The sequence below is a fragment of the Brachyhypopomus gauderio genome, chromosome 1 (assembly GCF_052324685.1).
Source record: "Brachyhypopomus gauderio isolate BG-103 chromosome 1, BGAUD_0.2, whole genome shotgun sequence".
Taxonomy (NCBI): domain Eukaryota; kingdom Metazoa; phylum Chordata; class Actinopteri; order Gymnotiformes; family Hypopomidae; genus Brachyhypopomus; species Brachyhypopomus gauderio.
Window position 1 is genome coordinate 13,021,590 of NC_135211.1, and position 24,034 is coordinate 13,045,623.

The window sequence follows — 24,034 nt, forward strand, 5'->3', positions numbered from 1 at the left end:
CAAACAAATTGGTTACACTGTTAAAAGTATTCATGTATTATGAATTACTTTGAACTTCAGCTTTTTGCTGTCTCTTACATATTAACCAGCAGGCATGTTTTTTTCAAGGTTGCACGGATCCTTCCCTTTGCCCAGTCAGTGTCACTTTTCTGTGCAGTAATAAATAGGTACCATCAATTAAACCAAGCTGACACAGTTCAGAGGTGCTCCTTTTGAAATGCCAGGCAATGTGAGACCAAGATAAATGATTTTTACAAATGACCACTGAAGAGTAGATAAACTCATTCCCCAGGGCATACAGCCTTATTTTGCTGTGATCGCTTGACTGATTAATTAAACATTGAGCATTAGATTTGATGTATTCAAAACTGAAATATGCTGGACACATAATATTAATGCTTAATTTTACAAGATGGGGAAATGATTGTGGACAAACATAGATCTAAAGAGCTAAAGTAAAACATCCACATAATAGCCTTTATGTTTGATCTCAGTTTGAAGGAGGTTGTGAGTTTTGTAACAGAATTAAAAGCATCAAGGGTTACATTTCTCTGCACATTTTGAGTTTCTAGGTTAAAATTTCAGAAACACAGCAAAGGGGTGAACATACAGCAATCCTGGTCTTAAATATATAAAACAAGACAAAGTTTCTGAATAAATAAAATTATCTTTATTATACATAAAATAAGTATTCTCTTTACAAAACAATTACATATACACAAGTCTGTATGAAACACAAGTGCACACTTTTATATAAAAGTCATTCATTCAGTACAAAAACCTCACTGCTTATCTAATACACATGCATTTTTCATTCGGTTTGCCTATAGGGAATGTTTTAACCTCAGCGCGTTTTCCTTGATGTGAACACACCCACAAACATCATCAAGCGCAACCTAAGATGTTTCCCTTATCATAAATGGTACAGCAGTGACAAAAAATATAGCATTTTCTGCGTCACATTTACTGATGGATAGTCCTCGGGTCTTCCGCGTCCAACATTTGGAAGTTCTGCGCTTATCATCAACACGATGTGTGTGAGTTACGTGGCTGATAAGCACAGGAAACAACTTTGCCTCGTGCGCCGCACGGAACGGTCCTCGCGCATAGGGTGCTTTGGCGATTCGTCAGTATATTGGTTTCTGCGCACTTGGTATGAACACCGGAGATGTTCCTCAAAACCGCTGTCCTTTTCAGCACCATAGAAATGAGTTTTTCATCACCTAGACTGGGGTTACAGAGAAAAGTGGGTTTAATTCATAGTCCATTACACAGTCAAACATTGTAATCATGAATTGTCTATGTGCACTGTATAATAGAAGCTGCATTACCTGTAACTAGTACCTGTCGAACCATGTGGTAAAGTCCAACAGCTCTTGCTCCTCTGAACTCAGATGCTCATAACTGCCCTCGTCAGATGAATATGTAGAATGAGGTGACTCCGGACCCGCGGAATACGTATGTGAGACAGCCGGCGACGGGACGCCGCACTGAAACGCGGCAGACACCGCGTCGTGTTCGTCCAGGAGCTGCTGGAGCGCTCGGATGTACTCCACCGCGGACCGCAACGTCTCCACTTTGCTCATCTTCTTGTTGGCCGCACCGTTGGGCACGTGCTGACGAAGCGTCTGGAAGCCCATGTTGACCTGCTTTACCCTGTTCCTCTCCCGCTCGTTGCGCCTTGCCACGGCGACCGGCTGCTGCTGAGGGATAGAATATCCGAGGCCGTTGAAAGTGAGTCTGCGCTTGCACCTCAGGCGCTCGGGGCTCGTGGAGCGCTGTCTCTTCAGCACCCTGGACCTGCCGTCCTTTGGGTCTGCGTGTGGCGAGCTGCGCTCCTTGGGAAGCTTCTGCAGAGGCACAAAACTCTCCGACAGTTGCAGGCGGTACGGACCGTGAGTGAAATGCGCGGCTGTAATGACGGTGGTCTCCATTTGCGTAAAATACATGAAATATAACCGAGGGGTGCAAAAAGTAAGATGCGAAGTCGTTGCACGACAAACGACCAATAGGAACGGCAGCGCACCGCTCTCGTGCCTTTCGCGTGGCTCGCGCAACCGGAACGCAAGAGGAATTTGTTAGATGTTGGTGGCACCTGTTCAACAACCGATTTGAAAGTGATGTGTGACACGCGGTCCTTTTCAACACGCGCGCCACATTCCCCACCCCCCTTTGGAGTTGCACGCTCCCCGAGAAGACCCCGCCCCGATGAATGATTCCTCGGCTCTGCCTTCACGAGTCGGGCGCGTGGCTTTGAGGATTTGAAAGAAACCATTCTGCGCCTACACTGCGCCACGCGCATAAGCCGGACACATTTACATTTGGCTGTGGTCATCTCATCGCAGCTTATTAACCAGTTAGATTTCATTGAAATTACATACATGCGCGCTGTCAGTTTAACGAATTTCATGTTTGTTTGTTTTAAATCAGGTAATTTATGTTATTATATTATAACATACACGGACGTAGTTTTGGGGGGGGACGGGGGGGACATGTCCCCCCCACTTTTTCAAAAGCCGGTTTTGGTCCCCCCCAGTTTTTACAGTTAAAACCAAATATTTAAGTAGCGACGAAGTCATGTCCCCCCCACTTTTTAACGGTTAAAAAAACAATATCCAAATAGCGACAAATCTAGCACTAGGATCATGCAGCTCCGAGCTCCCCCCCCCCCCCCCTCAACAATTTTTGTTCACAGCGCTCAACAATTTTCATTCAACCCCCCCCCCCCCCCCCCCGCTCAACAGTTCGCCACCCCAGGTTGTGTCCCCCCCACTTATGAAATCAAAACTACGTCCATGATAACATATATTTATAGTATATAATATCATACTATTTTTTTTATCAATAAGACGTTTCTTCGAATGATTTAGCAGTCTTTAAATAGGTGCTTAGGCCCAGTTTGTTCAGGTTTGTTATACTAACTTAACATACAAATGTATTGGTGATATATACATTTGCAAAGTAAAAACAAACAAACAGACAAACAAACAAACAAAATCGCTGGAGCAAAAGAGTCGTATCTGAAATCAAACCCCTACGTGTGAAAAGCATTTAAGGAATCGTGTAGTTTACACATATTTCACATGGTAATTAAAATAGTACTGTGAATCAAACGTATCTCTCTATGCCATTTAATTCCTCTACATTAAACAAATATAGGCAGACATAGTCATAGCCAAGGCAAAGACTCCACAAGAGATATTATTAGTGCTTTTAATAGTTCTGATAGACTGACTTAACAAAAAAACACCCTCTAGTGGCAGGAATATTGTCGTGATCAAGGATGGAGTGATCAAGTCATACGTTTTCCCTCCAGCAAAATCCTAAGAAAGAAAGAATAACAGATATTTTCCATAAACACAATATTCACTAATGATTTAATTTAATGGCTAAACCACACTAAAACCACACTACTTTATTTCCTTAATAAAAATTTATCGTATCACAGGAATTAGAAAACTGTTTAAAAGTGTTTGTTTCATATGCAGGAACATGCAATACAAGTTATTTAGACTTGTAATTTTCAAAAAATTGCAGGCATAGAAAAGCCCACATCTACAATACAGTAAAGGAGCATCCTTTCATTTATTATCACTTCTAATAACATTTCCATCCATAAATTGCCTTACATTTCACATTTTTCAGATCCAGAAGAATCTAACCAGGCTTTCCAGTCTGTCCACTCAAAGCAAAATAATTCTGTAGGTGTGATATTATTTGCAGATCTGAATTTGAATATTTTTTATAGTCTTTCAGCGCATGGTATACATATAGTTGTATGTGCAACCAAAACCTAATACCATCACTGTTCTTGCCTTCTCAAGGAAGTGATCACAGTCTTGGAGCAGAACATGCATTTTACTGTTGGACAGAAGACAATGATCCTTCACGATCCAGTTGGTGGGGTAAGAGGAGGATGTGCTCATTACAAACCAGTGAAAAAGGTAAAAACAACATACTCACTTTCTCTCTTAGATCACAATGGTGCAACCTTCTCTAAGGCTGCACAGAGAGAAGTTGGTAAATATGGGCGCATACACAAATTCTTTAAATTTTAAAAGGACTTTTACTTGACGTTTTACTTTCCGTTTACTTTCCGTAGACAGCATTTTTGTGAAGGACCGATGACGTGCATTCTCAAAATATGTCATAGAGAAGAATGACTGCATGTTGACGCATATCTAAACTTTTCTATGCTTCTATATATGTGTGTGTCTGTCTATAGAAAGATACAGAGATACAGGAATAGGATGTTTCAGAGGGAAACAGAAGTGCATCATCTCTGCAAGCAAATAAGAAGCACTTCCTCTTTCGGTGGAACTTGTGAATTTGTGTAGTTCACTGCAATTTTGCTTATCTTTACATAATCACTTGGAATTTTCTTTGTATACGTCTATTCTAATATGTCAATATATGGATTGTTTTAAGATGACAGGTATGACAATTTTGCTATATGGAGGACATGCTTATATTCAATATTCCATGATTCTGTATATATTTCTAATTTAGAATTTCGCCATTTACATTCCAGCATTCGCACAGCTCGTTTGAGACTATGTGTGTGGCCATTGTACCAAGGAGACATTCTTTACTCACTTTCTCTCTTAGATCACAATGGCGCAACCTTGTCTAAGGCTGCACAGAGAGAATTCTCGACATGCTCCGTAATAACAGTGGTGTCCCACAGGCCACTGATGCCAAAGGAGAATGATGACTCCATCCAGTGGTACAGAGCAATCGCTGCACCACAGTGGAGCAGTTAACCTCTGTAACAAACACAGGAGAAACGAGGTATCAGGGAACACCATATACATCTGGGCATATGAAGCAGACATATGTTTAATGTGTCACATTTAAGCTGTTGATGTTAACTATATAGTTCATCATCAGCATCATCTCTGGTTTGCCACTAGGTATTGGTACCTATCAACTGGAAAATGCCCAAACTAACCATGCAAATGTGGTGCACGATTGGTTTCAGGAGCATGACTGTGATGTTGGTGTCTTTCTTTGGCCTCCTGACTCACTTGCTCTCAGTACAGTGGAGCACATCTGAGAACAGCTGGATCGCCAGTTTCACCGTGCTGACCCACAATAATCTGAGGGGCCTCGGTGCTTTGCTGCACCTGAAATGGGCACGAGTGTCTCCAAATACCTTCCATTCGGTTTAGTTGGTTTAGGGAGTCTCACTTTGCAGTGTTGCTTTGTGCTGAGTGAAAACCACTTCCTTGTTCTGTTTCAAAGCTCAGGTGCATCATGATGAGGTCATAAGCCAAACAATGAAACCTTTTCCTATTATTTCAGCTGTAAAATACTTTTTATAGTATCACACTAATTAATTTTTTTTTGAGACCATACAGTGTCACTTTCATTTACTCTAAGCTATCTGTTTCAGTTTCACATAAGAGATGTTTTTGTTCAGTTATTTTGTCTACTGAAAAATCAATGGGTGGCTTTTGTGTTGTCACATTACCCATATCTTGAAGTGTTGATGCGAGTGCTTCCATCATGTGGCCATAATAAGCAACTGCATTAAATAGAACGCATGCACACACACACACACACACACACACACACACACACACACACACACACACACACACACACACACACACACACCCAGAGAAGCAGCACGATTTGGACAGGGAAGTCCAAGAATGTGATACTAGTTCATGTTTGAAACAGAGCATATTTTGAAGAGTATAAATGAGTTATTTCTTTGAGAACCAAAACTAATTTTAAATGGCACATATTAGGCTCTGTGGGACATTCAAAATCCAGCATTGTCAACAACAGAGAATGGCTGGTCATCCATGGCAATGAATTATCTTTTTGTTACAGCATCCTTTGTGCCTTAACACTGCATGAGTTTATTTGTCTCCTCAAAGTGTTTCTACAGATGACTCCAGTACACTAGCAGAGACCTTCCTTCATTCTTCTGTGATTCTGCTGCATTCGGTGCACTGAGTGGGAAGATGTTCAGATCAAACCTGCAGTGGAGAAATACTTGGGTGTCCTACCTACACCTCAAACGATATAATATACCAGCAACATTGAAAACACTTTCACTCTTGCTGCTCAGTCTGTTTGAACACCCCCACACTGACCATAGGAGAGCACAGGAAGCAAATGGATGTCTTTTTTGTACTTTTTTCTTTATTTATTTTGACTTGCTTCTCTTATTTTTGAGTATTTAATATGTTGCTTCCTGTAGCATCTTCAGCACTAAAACAGGTTGATTTCAGATGGCATCTGGGCACAGGCTGTTAAATAAACAAATAACAAAAACATTAAGGAAAGCTGAAATTGCTCAACACAATTATGTACAATGTAAATAAATAGTTCTCTTTTTTAAAACATTCAAGAATAAATGAAAGTTATGGAGAGAGCATGTAACCTGGACTGCCTGAACTGAACTGGCATGTCTCTGGTTCTGAGGGGCCTGACCCTCGCACTTCTGTGTGTGCAGTGAGGTATTGAGAACTGCTGCCTCATACCGGAAAGTCTGAGGCAAGAAGCAAACGATCTCCTCCTCAGCCAGGAGGTCTGTTATTTCAACCGCGTCTATCTCACTTTCCTCTCTCGAGACACCATTGTTGGTAAGACCGGTACATTCCTCACAGAACCAGTCCTCAAATGGCATGGCACTTAAAGGTAGGCAAAGGCATCCTATGTAGAACCTTTCAAGATCAAAACAAACATTATCATGAATGCCATATTTAACCCCGATTATGCATTACATTGTGTGTTTGAGGTTGTCTCACCTTGAGTCACAGACAAAGCTGAAGAGCGTCAGGTGTCTCCGGTCAATCCTCTCTCACTCCACACACACACACACACACACACACACACACACACACACACACACACACACACACACACACATAAGCATCTTCTTCCTTTAATCCACGATGCTGAGGGAGCTCCACTTTAACCTCAAATCCACAAACATTAATGTGTTGTACATATAAATACGTATCTACATAAAAACCATAAAGCACACATACATAAAAAATCAATAATCAAGGGTAATAACTTGGCCTTACAATTTTTTAAATATTGCCTCCAACACAACTCTTATATAGGACATTAAATTCTAGTCGATCCACAGGACAAGAATTTGTTGTCTAGAAAGAAAACGGTCCGTTACAAACGTAAACACTCTCCAAACTGGTTCACTTTAAAATCATCAAAGCCAATTCATCCATACAATACAATTACTGTTATTACTGTGTATTATGCAGTATTCTCTTACCTTGGCCCATTCAGTAATGCAGGCAAAACAGTAGAGATGTTTACAGTGTTGCGGCGTGGTCACGGACTGCCCACTGAAGGGTTACGGTTTGGAGAGGGTCAGGGTCAGGGTAAGGTCAGGGTCAGGGTCACGGTAAGGATCAGGGTTAGGGTTAAAGTCAGTGTTGTTAGCTGGTTAAGCTATGTAGCAATAACGCTGTTTTGTTGTTATTATTCTTTGTTTGTTTGTTATCTCCACCTAGGTAATATAAGTAGCAGCATACTGTCAGGGTAATTTGAGAAGCCTTTCCCAAAAAGCATTCAAGGTTTTTAAATGGGAAACTTTACACCATTTACCGTTAGCTAGCTAGGATATATAGTTAAGCTAGTCACATACGGCTTAACAGCTGGATAAATACAGTTTAATATTGCCAGCTCTTGCTAAAGCAACATAAGTTAACTAATTCAGACAGAAACACAAAGAATGTATTTGATTCTTAGGTCATGTAGCTAGTATTAGTATGCCTGGAGGTTATATATTGCTAATTTACAGCAGTCTACATAAACAATTTATGTTTATCCTTACCTGAAAATCTGAAAGGAATTTGATTGCAGTTCTTCTTCTTCATATTAAGAAATAACTGTTGGATTGACAGCTAGAAGCCTGGATGTTTCAGATTCTGTTCTAAATGTACTGTAAATATGGTGTCCTCCATTTAAGCGACTTGCTCTATCAAGCATATTTGACTGTCTATCTTATGAGCTGCATTTTATAGAAAAAAATAATTGAAACCATAAAAATGGAAATCACTTCCACAAATTTAGTTTCCTAAGTTTTGATTGTAAACATTATTTATTGCTCCCTTAAATGTCTACCATTGGTAACCTACTGCTGCTACTACTACTAGTAGTAAATAATAATAATAATAATAAATCATCATCAACTTGGAGAACAACACTAGAAGCCAACCTGAAGATAACTGCCAAGGACACCATAAAGTGTAGTGTGTATATATCAAGGAAATATCACGGTATATATCATTAACTGTTCCAGCTGCTATTTTACATAAGCAGATTAAGAGTGGGTAAGGTTACAGATTCAGGAGCAGAATTACCATCAGCCAGGTCAAGCGGTACACCAAGATGGAACGTGACATTGACTGAATGATCCACCCAACTAGGATCTACAGCAAAGATATTGGATTGTAATTCAGGACGGAGAAGTGTGGTCAGCTGATAGTAAAAAGACGCAACGTGGTCACAGCAGATATCCGAACTTCCTCGAGGCTGTGGAGCAGACCTGAAGGACAGGGGATCCTCCAATCACACGGAGAACTGAGAAAGAAGAAACCTCCATAGGTCCTTGGATGAGTGAGTTGAATAGGAGAAATAAAATCTAAACCATGAACCAATGCAGACACAGTATACTGGCCATGACATGAACCAAAGCCACTGATCTCAAAACTAGAAATCTCACAATACACGGGAGACTACATGCCAGATCCAATATCCAAATGCTGTATGTTAGCAGGAAAGAGGCTGGAAGAGGCTTTGGTGGGTCTGTTTTCGTGCTGTTACCCTGCTACACTTTGGACTTGTCGATCTGCAGATTTTGGTACAGAAGAGATGGTACAGATGTTGGTGCAGATGACCTAGTTGTTTTGGTGTTGGGTTTTGAAGCATCCATAGTTCCCACTTCCTCTATAACTTCTCTCACTTAGGTTGCATGTGCACGTAACTTACAAAAAGGTTGCAGTATAGGTTAATGCTTCCATGCATAATGGCATATGTAACATACCATGTGATCATAAATATATACACAAATCATAAATATATAGTTTCATATAACAATGGCCTTTGGGTTATATACAAAACACATCCGGGCATGTTTTACTGTTTAATTATGCATGTTTACAGATGTATTTAGAAATAATGTAAGAAAAAAAACAAAGGTTTATAAAATACATTCAACAGCTCAATCTCTTCAATAATTAAAAAAAGATAACAATATTTACATATATGTATTTATGCTTGCACATGACATTTTCACAAACTGATTTCAGGAATGACGCACAAAAATAAAAATCCTGAATTAGAAAACAAAACTGTGTAGACAGGATATAAAGTGAACAGTGAACAGATCCCCAGGCTTGTAATCCAAGCTTTACCGCCATGACACTTCTCTTGATGACACGACTGCAAGACACAAAAGTGGTTTGAGCTTTCCAGTGCGATGAGGAATGAAAATGATAATATCTAATGTTCATTTAAAGACTTGAAATTCATTTAATCACTTGAAATTTAGTTTTCCTAAGAAATATTGTGTTATGTGTTTATCTATTCTTTTCTCAGTCAGATTAGTGCTGTCTTACAACCTACAAATCCCCAAAGGAGCACACACAGACCCGAAGAGCCAACAGAGAAGAAGGGAGGAGCCAAAGCGAAGGAGAGGGCGCAGCCTGGAAAAGTAGGAAGAGGAAGGCTTGGAAGAGCGCTACAGACAGGACGCTAGGGGGCGCCAGAGTACTGACTGTCAGATACTGGCTGGTTCGGTTTCACACATACACACCCTCTGGATGGAGACTGGAGACCAGTGGGTTTTGAAGGCTGCGAGGGTTACCCAGGATCTGCTTGGCAGTGGTGCGAGGGTTGAACTCCAACACTGAATGATTCGAGTCTGTTTAAGCAGAGCAGGAGACGTAGAGCGTTTACGGCTATGTCCTTGAGCACGAATTGCACAATAGAGCTCAAGTCATACTGTGTACTTACTTCATACTTTTTACTTTATTCTTTACATAACCCTAAAGTTTGCTCGGACCATGCAGGAGATAAGCTGTGGCAATTTTGACAGTGTTTACATTGTCAAGCTCACATGGGTTCACACTAAAGCCGCAAAAGTAACGCAGTAGCCTACATTGCGAGCTGCCACAGACTGTATCATATTATTTTTATTTATTTAATTTTTTGTCTAGTTTAAGTTTTTTGTGAAGGTAACTTTTATACCCATTACCTTCATCGCTTTGTCCGTCGGGCATGAGGTGGGCCAGATCCGAGTCATCTGGGTGCAGGCTGGGGTGGCTTGGAGGAACTCCCGCCTGCCGTATGAACTGCTGCAGGTTACACTGCCGAAGTTCCTTATTCAGCTCGTTCACTTCGTTGCTTTTAGCCTTTAAAAAAGAGCAAAAATGATCAGCAAGCTAAGCCACCGTGCTAAATTGCAGTTAGCTGCGAGCATGATATTACGGATAAATAAAGACAGCTTGTCGCATTTGATGTAAATTAAGGCCTAATCTAAGAACCAGAACCAGAGGCATTATTTAGATAATAGTGATGCAGTGCATATAAGTGATTATAACAGCAGGTCCTGCTGAAGACATCATAGTTGGTTCTGAAAGAAGATCTAGATTAATTGTACTTTCTGTGCTGTAAAATTGAGTGGGAAGTGTCCATATATATGAGTCACTAGAATACACCACTTTCCAACCTGGACAGAGATGTACTATGAATTTACTGATGTATTTATTTCTTACCCAAGCATTAGTTAACATCTGTCAAATCTAAATCTGTTTTCATCTGTTTGGTAGGTCATTTGTTTGTTAGTTTTTTGGATGTGGCATTTTAAGCTTCGTGAGATTCACTACTAAAATGATATTTTACTGTTTGTACATGACTGCCACCCAGATTGACTGAGGAATGGTGGAATAGATGTTTAGCATGTCAGGGTAAACATACCATGCAGTGTTTATTGAAGTGTATCTGACTGTTTACTCAGTGATGCATGCTTGTTAACAAAAACAATGGCAGAATTGAAGTGGACGTGTGTTTGATTTAAAATAATTGAAGATTGTGGTGATGAGGCTGATCAATTATAGTGATGATCCTGATCAATTCTTCACATAAACTATGATAAATGGTAAATGCAGCAAAATGCTTTAATGAAAAGCATTGTACTTATATCCATTACAATAATGTTTCCTGACTGTAAAGTCAAAAATAACTAAGGTCAATATCTCTTAATTGCATAGAAAACAATTAAGAAAATGCATTCCCCTAGTCTTTAGAAAGAAAGAGGGCAAGCAGAAAGGTTTCCTGGACATGGACTAAATTACTAAATTACACTACCAGTATTAAAGTTATTTTTAATCTGTGTGTGTGCTTATGGATCTGGAAACCGGCCCAAAGAGCTTTATGTAGGAACGATTCAGCTTTGAACTGCCTTTTGGGAAATCTACAGTTTTACTGGCTTTAAAGCACGTTGCTTAAGGGCACATCAGAAATGGTCATTGAAAGCACACTGGAACCGGTAGCCTGCCAGAACAAGACCTGCATTTGAGATATTTATGCAGGTAATGAGTAAAGGAAATGCATTGTGTCCTGCTTCACAGAGATTCCTGCCGGGACATCAAGACTAATTCCATGAACCTGTTTCTTTTTTAAAGGACAACATCTCCAGGTAAGTTAGAGCCATCAGAATAAAGAAGGGGTGAAAATGCATAACTGCAGAGTACTTATGTATAATTATGTAGTTTGAAAAAAGTGCTATTGTGCGAAACGGTTGGATACTACTGACTGCCTTTAGATGTCTTCCAGACTTGTAATGTATTCTGCAAAGTTTATATTATTGCATACCTGTAGCAGGTCTTCTGCCACGTGGAGAGCTTTTTCTGTCTCCTCAAGGGAAAAGCCCAGCTCAGAACCCTGATGCTGGGCGTTATCTAGCTGTCCCCTCATCTGCTCCAGAGACTCCTCCATGCTCGCCCGCGCGTAACGCAGACCATTCTTCCTGGTCTCCACCTGGAGCCGGAGGTCTCGCTCAAATCTCTCGGACTGGTCTCCCGTCTCGTGGATCTGGCGAGTGTGCTCATCCAGAGCGGCGTGGAGCTCCCTGAGCTGTCTCAACATGCTTTGCTCCCTCTGCACCTCCACGTGGTACTCCGACTCCCAGTACTCGACGTGGGCCAGTTCTGCCTCGTTGCACCTGTACGCCTCTCCCAGGTTGCTCATTTCCTCCAGCAGGTCTGGAGACAGTCCAGGAGGGCAGGGCTGCTCCAAGACCTGCACCTGCTGCTCCAGAGCCTCCAGATGGGCCTGGAGGGCCTGCAGCTTCCCCTGCTGCTGAAGGACCTGCCGGAATACGTCCTCTTTGGACTGGCCAACTTGGGCAGAGGACGAGGGTGCCCTCAGGTCTGAGGGGTCCTTGGTCACCTTCCTCGGCTGTTTGGTGTGCGTCTGTATTGAGGTAGTGGGGCCCAGGTTGAAGCTGAGAGCTTTCTTGGGCTCTCTCCTCTTCGGGGCCTCAGGTTCCAGGAACTTGGGGATTGCGGGCAGCTGGTCCAGGTCTGAGCCCTCGCTGCTGGTGGGGCCAGTGCGGCGAAGGATAAACTGCACCTCACTGCTCAGCTGGCCCAGTTTAGCCAGCGATTCCAGGGGCCGCTCATTCGCTACCAGCTGTCGCTCGGTGTCCCTCAGCTTCTGGATGAGGACATAACGGCCTGTTTGCCCTAGAGGACAAATAAATAAGAATATGAGATGTAAGTGTTGGTATTCAATGAATATATATGAACATTCAATGAATATTTATTATATTTGAGCTAAACATCTGTGGTAAATACTCTGTATGAAGTAAATATCAAGTAAATGAAATTGGTCAGGCAAAAGAAATCAGAGCTATCAGTTTTTTTTTCTTGCAGGCACATCAACACATACCTATAGCCTGAGCCAGGGCAATGACCACATCCTGACAGGACGTCTCCTCAGATAAGCCACAGACAACGCGCTGCACCCCATCCACCCACACCTTTAGCTCCATCTCTCTTCACCAGCGTCACGCAGCAGGCCCGTTCACATGGCCCTCTCTTCAGTGTCCTGTAGGGCGAGAGAGACCACTTGACCTCAGTTAAAAGGAAGAGTCTGTGTGAATTCCAGGTCTTTTAAAGATAGGTCCATTGATGTGACTCACTGAAGACAAACACAAAAACGTGCACGCTGATAATGTCAAAATGTGTGAAAGTCCTGACGGAATCTTTCTGTTACTTTTTCTCAGGAACAGTATACAATGTGAATTTGTTTGAAAGCTATTCCAACAGTGTGATGTATTCTCTTTTTATAAGAAGAAATTCTGAGAGTCTTAAGCACATAACAGACTCATGAAGGATTGAGTCAAAACCTGGTCAAAAAAACTTTTAAAATGTAGTAGAATTTCTGTAGTAGGGCAGTTATGAAGAAGGGTAGTTATGAAGCTATCACAGTAACAATGCAGTTCAAAATATTTGTAAAATAATTAAATGTTTTATTTCTCTGGTTAATTTTCTGAACTGCATCAATAATACCAACACCTTAAACAAGGTTAGTTCCCTTTGAGCCGGTAAATGTCTGAGAATCTGAGATCCTGGAAGTGCTCAGACTTCGTCTCAAAACAGGAACCTCTGGCCGAGCTTTTTCTACATTTGCTACATCAGCTTTGTCTTCACACACTGTTGATGGCATTCCTGCGTGACCCAGTGAGGAATGCAGCTTTGCAAGTTGTAGCTAATGAGCAAAACCAGGACATTTGTAACACAGATGAGCTGTGACGCCAAGCAGAAAGTAATCCACAATGAACTGATAACTTTTTGTTTTGTACTTGTACTCTTAAGCGGTGGCTATTTTTACTTCTGTTCTATGGTGCATAATGTCCTTTGATGTTCAATATGTTACACAAAATGTGATACTGTCAAAAAATGTGAGACCGATTCACAGTTTCACAGTAGGCTGTGTAGTTTTAAAACAAATACCTCAAATAACATGTGTGTTCTCAGAAAACAGTGCTGTGGTGAAAAGGAAGACTGATCCATTCCCACGGTCCAATCTATCCAAAATGTGTCATAACTATACTGTTTACAGGAGATCTTCCACTCATACCTGAAATGAAGAAGCTCTAAACTACACAAAGAACAATGTCTCACACTCAGAATACGAAACTACTTAGTTGTAGTAGTAGTAGTAGTAACATGCGGTAGTAACATGTGAATAGTTTTCAGGGAACTATTTAGCAGGTCTAGTTTCTGCAGATCTTTCGCATTCCTTTTGGTTGACTCAGTCCAGTCTCTGCTTAATGAAATAGGACAAAATCAAAAGTGCTGGTTGGACGTGTTTCCTTCTGGGCACTGATCAGGGATCAGCCCTTTCCTGCGATCATCCAGGCCTCCATATGCATTTCAGGGTAGAGTGACTCCTCAAGACAACACTTGCACACATGCGGGTGAAGACTTGCATTGTAGACTGAGGCCTTAACTGGCCAGTTATTTCTACCAGCTCCTTATGAGGGCAAAGACCAGCAAGTGCAGTCTGGAGGTGGCACCAGTCTCTACCAGCCTTTCACAGTACATGCCTAAGGCAATCATTAACCAGCACTCACATTCCTGTACGCCCTGGATCTGAACTGACTCAAATCACACACACACACACACACACACACACACACACACACACTGTGCGTTGTCAAAGTATCACAAAGTACACAGTATCACAAAGTTCTATCTCGGCTTCTTTTTTTTGCATTTTAATCTCCTTTTCAGAGATTGCTTGTTTATTTATTTATTTAGCTCAGGACCCAAAACCTAATAATAATAATACAGAGAGTAATAATTAGACAATAATACAGGTATCAAGTACAAAATCACTGATGTTCTACTGAATCCTTGTTCAATTTATCAGCATTGGCGTCCTTATTATATAAACATTTACCACCTTACCCTTAACTAGGTATAATAGTAGAAACATAGTGAGAGGCCATGCTGCAGGGTTAGGGGGTGTAAGTCAACTCTTTTATAATCATTACCGCATTAGCATTCATCTTCAAGGCTTCACTTTAAAGGTTATTAATTATGAGACAGTGTGAGAACTTTAAAACCAGCACCTTTTGGTTTACCTTTTTGATTTCCATTTATTGTAAAAGGCCCACACACCAATCCACCTGGAATGACATTTTATTCACCTTTATATAAGAATTAAAGTCAATTGCCTGATGAAAATGTAATTTAATTAATGAAACATGTGCAAAAGTAATCAAAGTAAAAAATGTAATTATCCAGTGTCTCATGGTTCAGGGATTCATTCTATATTCCCCAGTTTTATTAAAGATGAACCTCTTCTCAGTTTGTCTAACTGTTGACAAACTGGTGCTGAACTGTTGTAATGATTTTTCCTCATTTGTGATGGTTAAGGTTTTTTTTTTTTGGTTTTTTTTTGGGGGGGGGGGTGTACATTTTTAGTACGAAACGCTTTGCTTTAAAGTACATTAAAATTAGAAATGTTATTTTTAATAGGGATATCCACTGTTAACATCTCTAAGTAATATTAACCATAAAAGCACGATCCTTCAACCATAAAAAAATATGCATAATAGTTTGTATTATATGTCTGTTGTCAATCATCTCTGTGTTAATCGACAGCAAATCTGCTTATGCCCCCCCACCTTATCCAACCAATTACCCTGTTCAGCAGACACCAAAAGATCCAGTTAAATCTTTGTTAGTAATGCAGTCTCTGTGTGTAATTAGACACCCATCGCCTGACTCAGCACTCAACCTGTAGCAGATTAGGTCGCTGTGAATGTCTCTGACAAAAGAGGCATCTGTTCTCCCAGCTCTTCTCCTAACCACTCTGATGTGCCATTGGCAGAGGAGGAGCTTGGGGCCAGAGGGAGGAGCCAAACTGGATACATTCCATGCTTGAAATTTTAGACTCTTCATCTGAGAGCACTATCATGACCGGAGACATCAAAGATTTAGGTGTTCCGCTATACATTGGGAGTTCAATAAAACCCAAACATGGTGCATGTGTGTGCGTATGTGTGTGAGTGAGTGTGCTATTGGTAGTTATGGGAGTGTTATGTAAAGCAGTTCCAAATTAATAGTTAAAATGTTTATTTTGAACTTTAATTCATAGTCTTCATTAAATGTGTGTGTGGGGGGTGTTAGATATGTGGATAGGTGAGTGAGTGTGTTATGTAAATGCTACTGTATGGTGTAACCAGAGACACTTCCTGAGATAATATACAGTTCTATTTTCCCATGTTTTCCTGTCCACATGGAAATTTGATCAGTCCCAAGGAGGAAACGTGACAACGTAAACAGTAAGAAATAAAGGGCAAACAGGAGAGGCTGCCTTTGTCCCGCATGATGACGTGTCTAATGAGCTCCTGAGATCTTTGGACGAAAGATCTCGGCTGAAAAGATCCGAGAAATGCCAGCAAAAAAACGGAAGGGGTTCTTATTGACTTCTCCTTCTGACATAGTGACCACATATGATACCTTTAAAAGAAAACCTTCAGAGTGTGAATTCCACAGAGCACGTAAGCCTTGCAGAACCAGGTCCAGTGGCTTCTCACACAGGCATTAGGTTACGCATGTCTGGTTAAAGGGGGTGAAACCAGCCTGCTTAACTCTCACAGCATATCTTAGCCTTCCTCTTTGTGTGCAAAGGGAGGAGTGCTCTCTTTCTCCTGCGTATATGAGCTCACTAAAGCACGGAAGTAAACAATAATCGCAAGCTGAGCATGATACCATTGGCATGCAGCTATTCAGGTGGGTCGACCTACAGCTTCCTGTCCGGAGCGCCCAAAGTCCCATTTTGAAAATAAATTATTAATTGAAACTTCCTTCCATGTCATCTATGTCCTTTTAATATATGTATATGTATACATTAGGCTATGGATACATGCAGAAAGCAGACACAGGAAGTTTGTGAATTGCAACAGATGCAGCTAGATACCTTTGTTTGAATATTCAAATGTGTTTCCATTAGAGGCATCTAACACCGGTCTCGAGGAACTGGAGTTTAAAAAAGGCCAGTAGAGTGGATTTAGCGAAAGAAGAAATGACTTTAAGTTTAAAATAATAACTCAGCCACCTAAGCTTCCTGTCTCCGTGAATAAAAGTCCTCAAACTTCCCAGTCATTTCTCTCTGACAATGTGGTGTATCAAGTGTTGAAGCCCATGGGTGTGCATTCTCACTATTGTCTTCACATCAGCTCGCCCAGGTTCCAGGGCTGTGGATAATGTCACATTTATAACGTTATATACCTGCCATTCTGTCATGATATCCGTGATTACTTACAGAAAAATCGATCAATTTCCATCAGGAAATAATGGCTGGTCATTTTAATCTTGAATAAGTAAAACCATATATAGAGAAAGAAATGCAATATTGGACCGTAGACCTGGCTTTGTTACACATGTGCCTGTTACCTGTTCATGTTGGATTGATCAGGTTTTTGTTTGTGAGAAATTAGGGACGTAATTATTAATTTCTGGCAAGTGAAATTAGTAAAGATGTCTGAACATGTCTGAAACAAAAAAAAATTCTAAATGTTCTTACTGAACTCATTATAACAATCCAGTGGGTAAAAATATATTTAAAAAACGAAAATGCTATTATTTGTAATGGAGACACACATCTCCAATATTAGCCACAAGATGTTACGTGAACGTGTTCTGAGTCTGTATTAGCATTCCCCATGAGAAACATGACAAAGTCAACAGTTACATATGTATATATCTGTTTGCCATGGACCCATAGTGTCTTCACATATCTATAACTAAATGAGCAATGGAACCTAAGATCTAAGAGAAATACATGTTAAAAACCAGCTCAGCAGCTCAAGTTAATTCAAGCTATGACCTCCAATAAGCAAGTGATCCCTGGTTTAAGGAGATACTTTCATAAAATCCACCCATTCGAATTGGACAAATGTTCAAATGAACCAGGTTGAATCAAATAAGTGTGGAGATCATTTGTCTAAGCTATAAATGTACAATTATCACTAAAACAGCAAATTCTAATGATGAATGAACATATAGTCAGGGCATGGTGTCCTTTTGTTTCCCCTCTTGTTTTGTTTTAAATTAACCAAGTATATAGCACCATTTCATGCTAATACAAACATTACTTTTCTTTGTCTACAGCAAAAAAAGGCTAGAGCAGACATGAACACCACTGGAAAATCTGGTAGACCAGACGGACCCCGTCGAAGAACCCGACAAACCTGCTGCTCTGAACTAGGAGGCTATATTTACCTTTGAGTTGAAACCTCTTTCCTGCGTGTCAAACTTTCCAGTCATCATGTTGGGCCAGTCCAAAGAAAACTGTACCGGCTTCTGTTAGTGTGTCTCCGAATGTAAATGAAAATTTTTTTAAAAGAAAAAAATTGGCATTGTGTTTTGATAAAGTCCAACAGGTGGTCAGCCGACTTCTCCTAGCAATGACACAGTCATAAATGCTTAAGTTTCTGAAAGTGTTTCTCTCTCTCTCTCTCTCTCTCTCTCTCTCTCTCCGCACTTCTCACTATTATGCTATGCTGGCACATACTGTAGTCTTCTGATGCTCCTCCCCCTTCCACAGGTGATAGCTACAAAAAAGCACTCCCTTTCTCTCTCTCTCTCTCTCTCTCTCTCTCTCTCTCTCCCTCCCTCTCCCTGCATTTGCACTGGAGTTAAAACAGACAACATATATGACGCAATTGCTTAAATAAACTGTACAGAAACTAACTAAGAAATTACAAGACCTATTACACATACTGTGTAAACTTCAACACATCGATACAATGAATTGTTGTATAGTTTCGTTTCTTTTTGTCAACTTGAAAATTGCCTATAAACCTATAACACTGTTTCATTACATTCAAAATTACATAGACATTTGCATGCATTTAATTACTAAAGTACTGTACATATAAGCAGATCCCACAACTAATGTTGAATGCAAGCAGGTGATCTTGACAATATGCTATACAAAAAACTGTAACGTAGCTTGCGCCACGGAGCGAGGAGACGGACACAATCGCTGAGAAGAGCGAGATTTATTAAAGGGAATACCATACTCGTCGTCGGATAGCCAGGCAGGGTCGATAACAGGAGGGCAGTCCGTAAAACAGGCAAAGACAGGCATCACAAGACAGGGGGCACGGGAAACAGGAGAAACACGAAAACGGTCAGGCACAGAGAACAGCGGTGGGAAGGACACGATCACACATAAATTCAAAATACCGGACAAAGGACAAGGGAGACTCAGGGGCTTTTATACACAGAACTAAACTAGGGACAGGTGATGACAATGACACAGGGGCGTGGTAACAAACGAGGGATTCATAAAACTAACGAGCAGGGCGGGACAAACGGGCAAGAACACAGACACGAGGGAACCCAGAGTGACAGCTAGGAGAGGGGGCGTAGCCGCACGTGACAGAACCCCCCCTCAAAGCGTGCCACTCTGGGGCACGCAAGGGCAGACAGGACAGGGAACCAGACTAGGACAAGACAGGGAACCACGGAACACGGCGAGGGACAGGGACAGCAGACACGGGACGGACCGGAGGAACAGACCAGGGGAAAGCAGGGCACGGAGACCGGGGCACGGCAGGGACAGGGGGACCAGAGACGGGCCAGGAGCTGGGCTGGGGCATGGCGGTACACGGGACACATGGAGACCGGACAGGGCAAGGAGCAGGGCCGGACAGTACAGGACCGGGGACAGACACGGGAGTGGGGCCAGGGGACAAGGCGGAGGCAAACACAGAGGCAAAGACACCATGAACAACGGAGACAGGCACAGGCACAAGGTGGGTGACAACTTGGGGAACAGACATGGGGACAGGGACAGAGACGACACCACAGGAAACAGACACGGGAACAGGAACACAGACCTTGACAGACACAACCACGGGGACAGGGACCAAAACAAAACCAGGGATGGGACCAGGGAGCAAGGGGAACACGGGCAACGGAACATAGGAGGCAAAGGGCGGAGCAGGGGGAACACCAAGTCCATGCCCAACAGGGGGCAGCACAGTCTCTGGGGCGACAGGTGCGGCCGGGCGGCAGGTAGCGGGAACAGGAGCCGGCAGACAGGCAGCGGGAACCGGAGCCGGCAGACAGGCAGCGGGAACAGGCAGGGTCCGCTGGCGGGCAGCGGGGACAGGCAGGGTCCGCTGGCGGGCAGCGGGGACAGGCAGGGTCCGCTGGCGGGCAGCGGGGACAGGCAGGGTCCGCTGGCGGGCAGCGGGAACGGGAGCCGGCGTGGACGACCTCTCCAGGGTCGCGGGGACAGGAACCGGCGCGGACTGCCGACGGGCAGCGGGGACAGGAACCGGCATGGACGACCCCTCCAGGGTCGCGGGGACAGGAACCGGCGTGGACTGCCGACGGGCAGCGGGGACAGGAACCGGCGTGGACGACCCCTCCAGGGTCGCGGGGACAGGAACCGGCGTGGACGACCCCTCCAGGGTCGCGGGGACAGGAACCGGCGTGGACGACCCCTCCAGGGTCGCGGGGACAGGAACCGGCGTGGATGAGACACCCTCGGGGGGCGGAACCACCGGGCTGACGTCCTCAGGGGGCGGAACCACCGGGCTGACGTCCTCAGGGGGCGGAACCACCGGGCTGACGTCCTCAGGGGGCGGAACCACCGGGCTGACGTCCTCAGGGGGCGGAACCACCGGGCTGACGTCCTCGGGGGGCGTGACCGCCATACTGACGTCCTCGGGGGGCGTGACCGCCATACTGACGTCCTCGGGGGGCGTGACCGCCATACTGACGTCCTCGGGGGGCGTGACCGCCATACTGACGTCCTCGGGGGGCGTGACCGCCATACTGACGTCCTCGGGGGGCGTGACCGCCATACTGACGTCATCGGGGGGCGTGACCGCCATACTGACGTCATCGGGGGGCGTGACCGCTATACTGACGTGGCTCGTACTCCCCCCCAAAAAATACTTGGGGGTGCCGCGATGAGTCGCTGGCGGGATCAGCGGCGGTGGGTCCTTCTCCTCAGGGTCCTGGGTGAGCCTGGCAGAACACACAGACACAGAAGCTCCTCGGTTGCTCTCTCTGCTGCGGCTCCGCCTCCCTTGAGGCGCCGGGAGCTCGCGGTGGTCAGAGAGAGTCAACCGAGGGTTAAGTGAAAACTTGTCTGTGCGCTCAGACCGTCTGCCCGCTGCTCGCACGACAGGAGGTTTTTCCCTGTCGTGTTCGCAAAACCGGGCAGACACACAGCGCTCAGATGGAGTCTCGTCGCGAAAGCCAGTAGAAAGAGACTGCGCTTTCTTTGGTCGGCGACGAGACTTCCTTGTACCCGCAGCGCCAGGGGTATTCCTGTCTCTAGTTTGTTCGCACTGAAAAACCGGAGAGTCGAACCGGATTAAACCAGCCGACATCCATTCACAGTGTTTGAACTCACCAGAGTCTCGCTCTCTCGCTGTGTCCTTGGATGGTCCGGTATTATGTAACGTGGCTCGCGCCACGGAGCGAGAGGACGGACACAAGTGCTGAGAAGAGCGAGATTTATTAAAGGGAATACCATACTCATCGTCAGAAAGCCAGGCAGGGTCGATCACAGGAGGGCAGTCCGAAAAACATGCAAACACGGGCATCACAACACAGGGGAACACGAGTAACAGGCGAGGAATCAAAGGACAGGGACACAAAAACGGTCGGGTACAACGCTGAACGAGAACAAGTCAAACTAATCAAACAAAATACCAGACAAAGGACAAGGGAGACTCAGGGGCTTAAATACAAGGAATCTAACGAGGGGCAGGTGACGGTAATAACAAGGGGCGTGGTGACAAACAAGGTAATCACAGAGACGAACGAGCGGGGCGGGGTAAACAGGTACGAAACACAGACACGAGGGAGTTTGGAGTGACAGCTAACGGAGGGGGGCATGGTCATACGTGACAAAAACCCAATATCACTTTAACATATATTAATTTATACTACACAGAAAGAGAACAACAAATAAAAATAAATTAGGCAGCAACCAATAATAGGTTCTAATTCTCAAAACTTCCTTTCTCAGAATTTTTAGTGGGACACCACAACAAAGATGTCGGTAGAATCATTCATTAATTAGCATAGAGATAAATGCAAAAAGTCTCATGAGAGATTTGTCAACAGAGTTGTGAACATTACGGGGCGTGAAAGGTTCCAGCTGCTGACGCCATCATTGTGAACTTTGAGTCTTTTCACTACAAACAGAATTGCCTTTTATATAAGACCATGGCAACCTCAGATAGGCCAGGAGCCATGACAGAAACAAACCCTGTGAAAAGGTCTACGTTTCGACCGGCCTGTGTCCTCCCTATCAACACAGCCCAGCTTTTGAGATACCAGAATGTTTCCTACTGATCTTCCAATACAGTGAGAGGGACTATTACCAGACCTACTGCCAGTGATATCTGATATCTACAATAGAACATCTTGCAGAGCAATGCTCCACAGTGAAGTGTGTTTGCATGTAACAATTGAGGAAGCATAAATAAACCCGAGTCAAATGTTCAAAACACAAACAAACGCATCGCATAAATCTGTAATGGTGAGTGAGTGTGATAAACAAGGCAGGTCTTTCAGGTGGTCATGGTCCGAGCTGGTCACAAGCCCAGTTCACAAACAATCCCCCTTCACCCCCCCACCCCCCACAACATCTGCAGTTTGGTTTCTAAAATGATCAAATTACCCTTCTACTTACAACAAAAATCAAAAAATTATACAAAAAGGTATTAACCTAGCTGGTGTGCATTAACATGCAGTACTGTATTAAGAATCACATCAAAGGAAAACACATACGCCACTTGTGTGAAAAGCATCAAGGAATAGTTAATGGGGAAAAGGATGTGTCCTTGAGTAAAAACAAAGGCGTTAGGAGAAGCCTCGCGAATGGACTCACCTCTTCTAAAACCTGATGTCCACGGGGGCAAACAATGAAGAAGCAGACACGAAAGACAGGACAGTGTAAAAAATGGATCAATGTGACTTAGACAAGGCCTCAGCAGACAAGTGAAGAGGACCTGCTTACTCTCTCCGTTGCCTTGGATACGGATGCTTTTTCAAGCAGATCAGCCAATGAGAACCTCAAATGGTAGACACACAAAGGACCATGTGACATGCAAGGCTGCTTTTCAGAAGAAAGGGAGACATGGGGAGTGAGGATTATTGACTCAGAGAACGGCAGTATAACTGATTTTCTGCCAGTAACCATTGCGGCCTACCGTTATTGCCATAGCTGGATGGAAAAATATGCGTTATCACCAAGAGAATGTTTTTGCATTACAGGAATCACAATATTTCTGTATTTAAAATGTTTGAAGACACATGCTGGACTATATAGCTTGGTACCTAAAGCCACAAAAAGGTTTCTTCAATTATGTTGTAGTAGGCATAAACTTCCATTTACCTGCAGGGCAATAGAACAAGGAGTATGGCAAGTTAACCCATCTGCAGTACTGCAAGTTAACCCATGGGCCAGGGAACATCGCTGACTATGAGTTTACTGCCCCCCTCCCCCCTAGGACCAGAGTTACTGCAAAACCTGGAGTGTGCTGCACTCTACTGGAAGGTCACATGATGTACAGCTGGGTAAATTTAAATGTGAAGAAATTTTGACTATGAAATATGAAGTACTTAATTCAAGTACACACACGTTCTGCCACACACACACACACACACACACACACACACACACACACACAAATACTGGTAAAATATTAAATGCTATCATGTAGCCTATGAGTATTTATAACTCCAGCAATTCCTAATTTTTTGTATGTTATTTGAAGATGCTAATTCTTAGTATCACACATACTACTAAGAAAAATACTGATTTATTTTCATTCTTTACAACCCACCTTAGATTATGTGAACCTTTGTTCTCGTGCTGGGCTCACTATGTCTAAACTCTTGGCAAGTGGTGCCCAGGAAATATTTCCTGCTTGCCATGAAAATACATTTACTGCACAAACACAAAAACTAAATTGATAAGCTTTCAG

The 24,034-nt window shown here is 43.1% G+C and overlaps 2 protein-coding genes across 3 annotated transcripts; both read right to left on the bottom strand.

The window, feature by feature from the left end:
* Positions 1 to 658: 658 nt before the first annotated feature.
* ascl1b (achaete-scute family bHLH transcription factor 1b) lies at positions 659 to 2,096 on the bottom strand. Its single transcript, XM_077021334.1, has 2 exons — positions 1,332 to 2,096; positions 659 to 1,228 (listed from the first exon to the last, which is right to left on the bottom strand). The coding sequence occupies exon 1, from the start codon at positions 1,947 to 1,949 to the stop codon at positions 1,338 to 1,340; it is 612 nt and encodes a 203-aa protein (XP_076877449.1). The 5' UTR covers positions 1,950 to 2,096; the 3' UTR covers positions 659 to 1,228; positions 1,332 to 1,337.
* Positions 2,097 to 9,117: 7,021 nt separating this feature from the next.
* rassf7b (Ras association domain family member 7b) lies at positions 9,118 to 23,063 on the bottom strand. Of its 2 annotated transcripts, none has more exons than XM_076997561.1 (6): positions 22,936 to 23,063; positions 12,940 to 13,098; positions 11,863 to 12,734; positions 10,244 to 10,400; positions 9,803 to 9,910; positions 9,118 to 9,429 (listed from the first exon to the last, which is right to left on the bottom strand). In XM_076997561.1, the coding sequence occupies exons 2-6, from the start codon at positions 13,040 to 13,042 to the stop codon at positions 9,398 to 9,400; spliced, it is 1,272 nt and encodes a 423-aa protein (XP_076853676.1). In that variant the 5' UTR covers positions 13,043 to 13,098; positions 22,936 to 23,063; the 3' UTR covers positions 9,118 to 9,397. The 2 variants fall into 2 exon arrangements, with proteins under 2 accessions (XP_076853676.1, XP_076853674.1); XM_076997559.1 differs by lacking the exon at positions 22,936 to 23,063 and adding an exon at positions 18,291 to 18,566.
* Positions 23,064 to 24,034: the final 971 nt, after the last annotated feature.

Bases quoted from the DNA above. Each gene is read 5' to 3' on its own strand.
- ascl1b (XM_077021334.1), bottom strand. From the start codon at position 1,949: ATGTATTTTACGCAAATGGAGACCACCGTCATTACAGCCGCGCATTTC.
- rassf7b (XM_076997561.1), bottom strand. From the start codon at position 13,042: ATGGAGCTAAAGGTGTGGGTGGATGGGGTGCAGCGCGTTGTCTGTGGC. The intron at 10,401-11,862 runs GTATGCAATAAT...TCTTTTTTAAAG, and splicing joins TGGCAGAAGACCTGCTACAG to GCTAAAAGCAACGAAGTGAA. The intron at 9,911-10,243 runs GTAATGGGTATA...CTGCTTAAACAG, and splicing joins CGACGGACAAAGCGATGAAG to ACTCGAATCATTCAGTGTTG.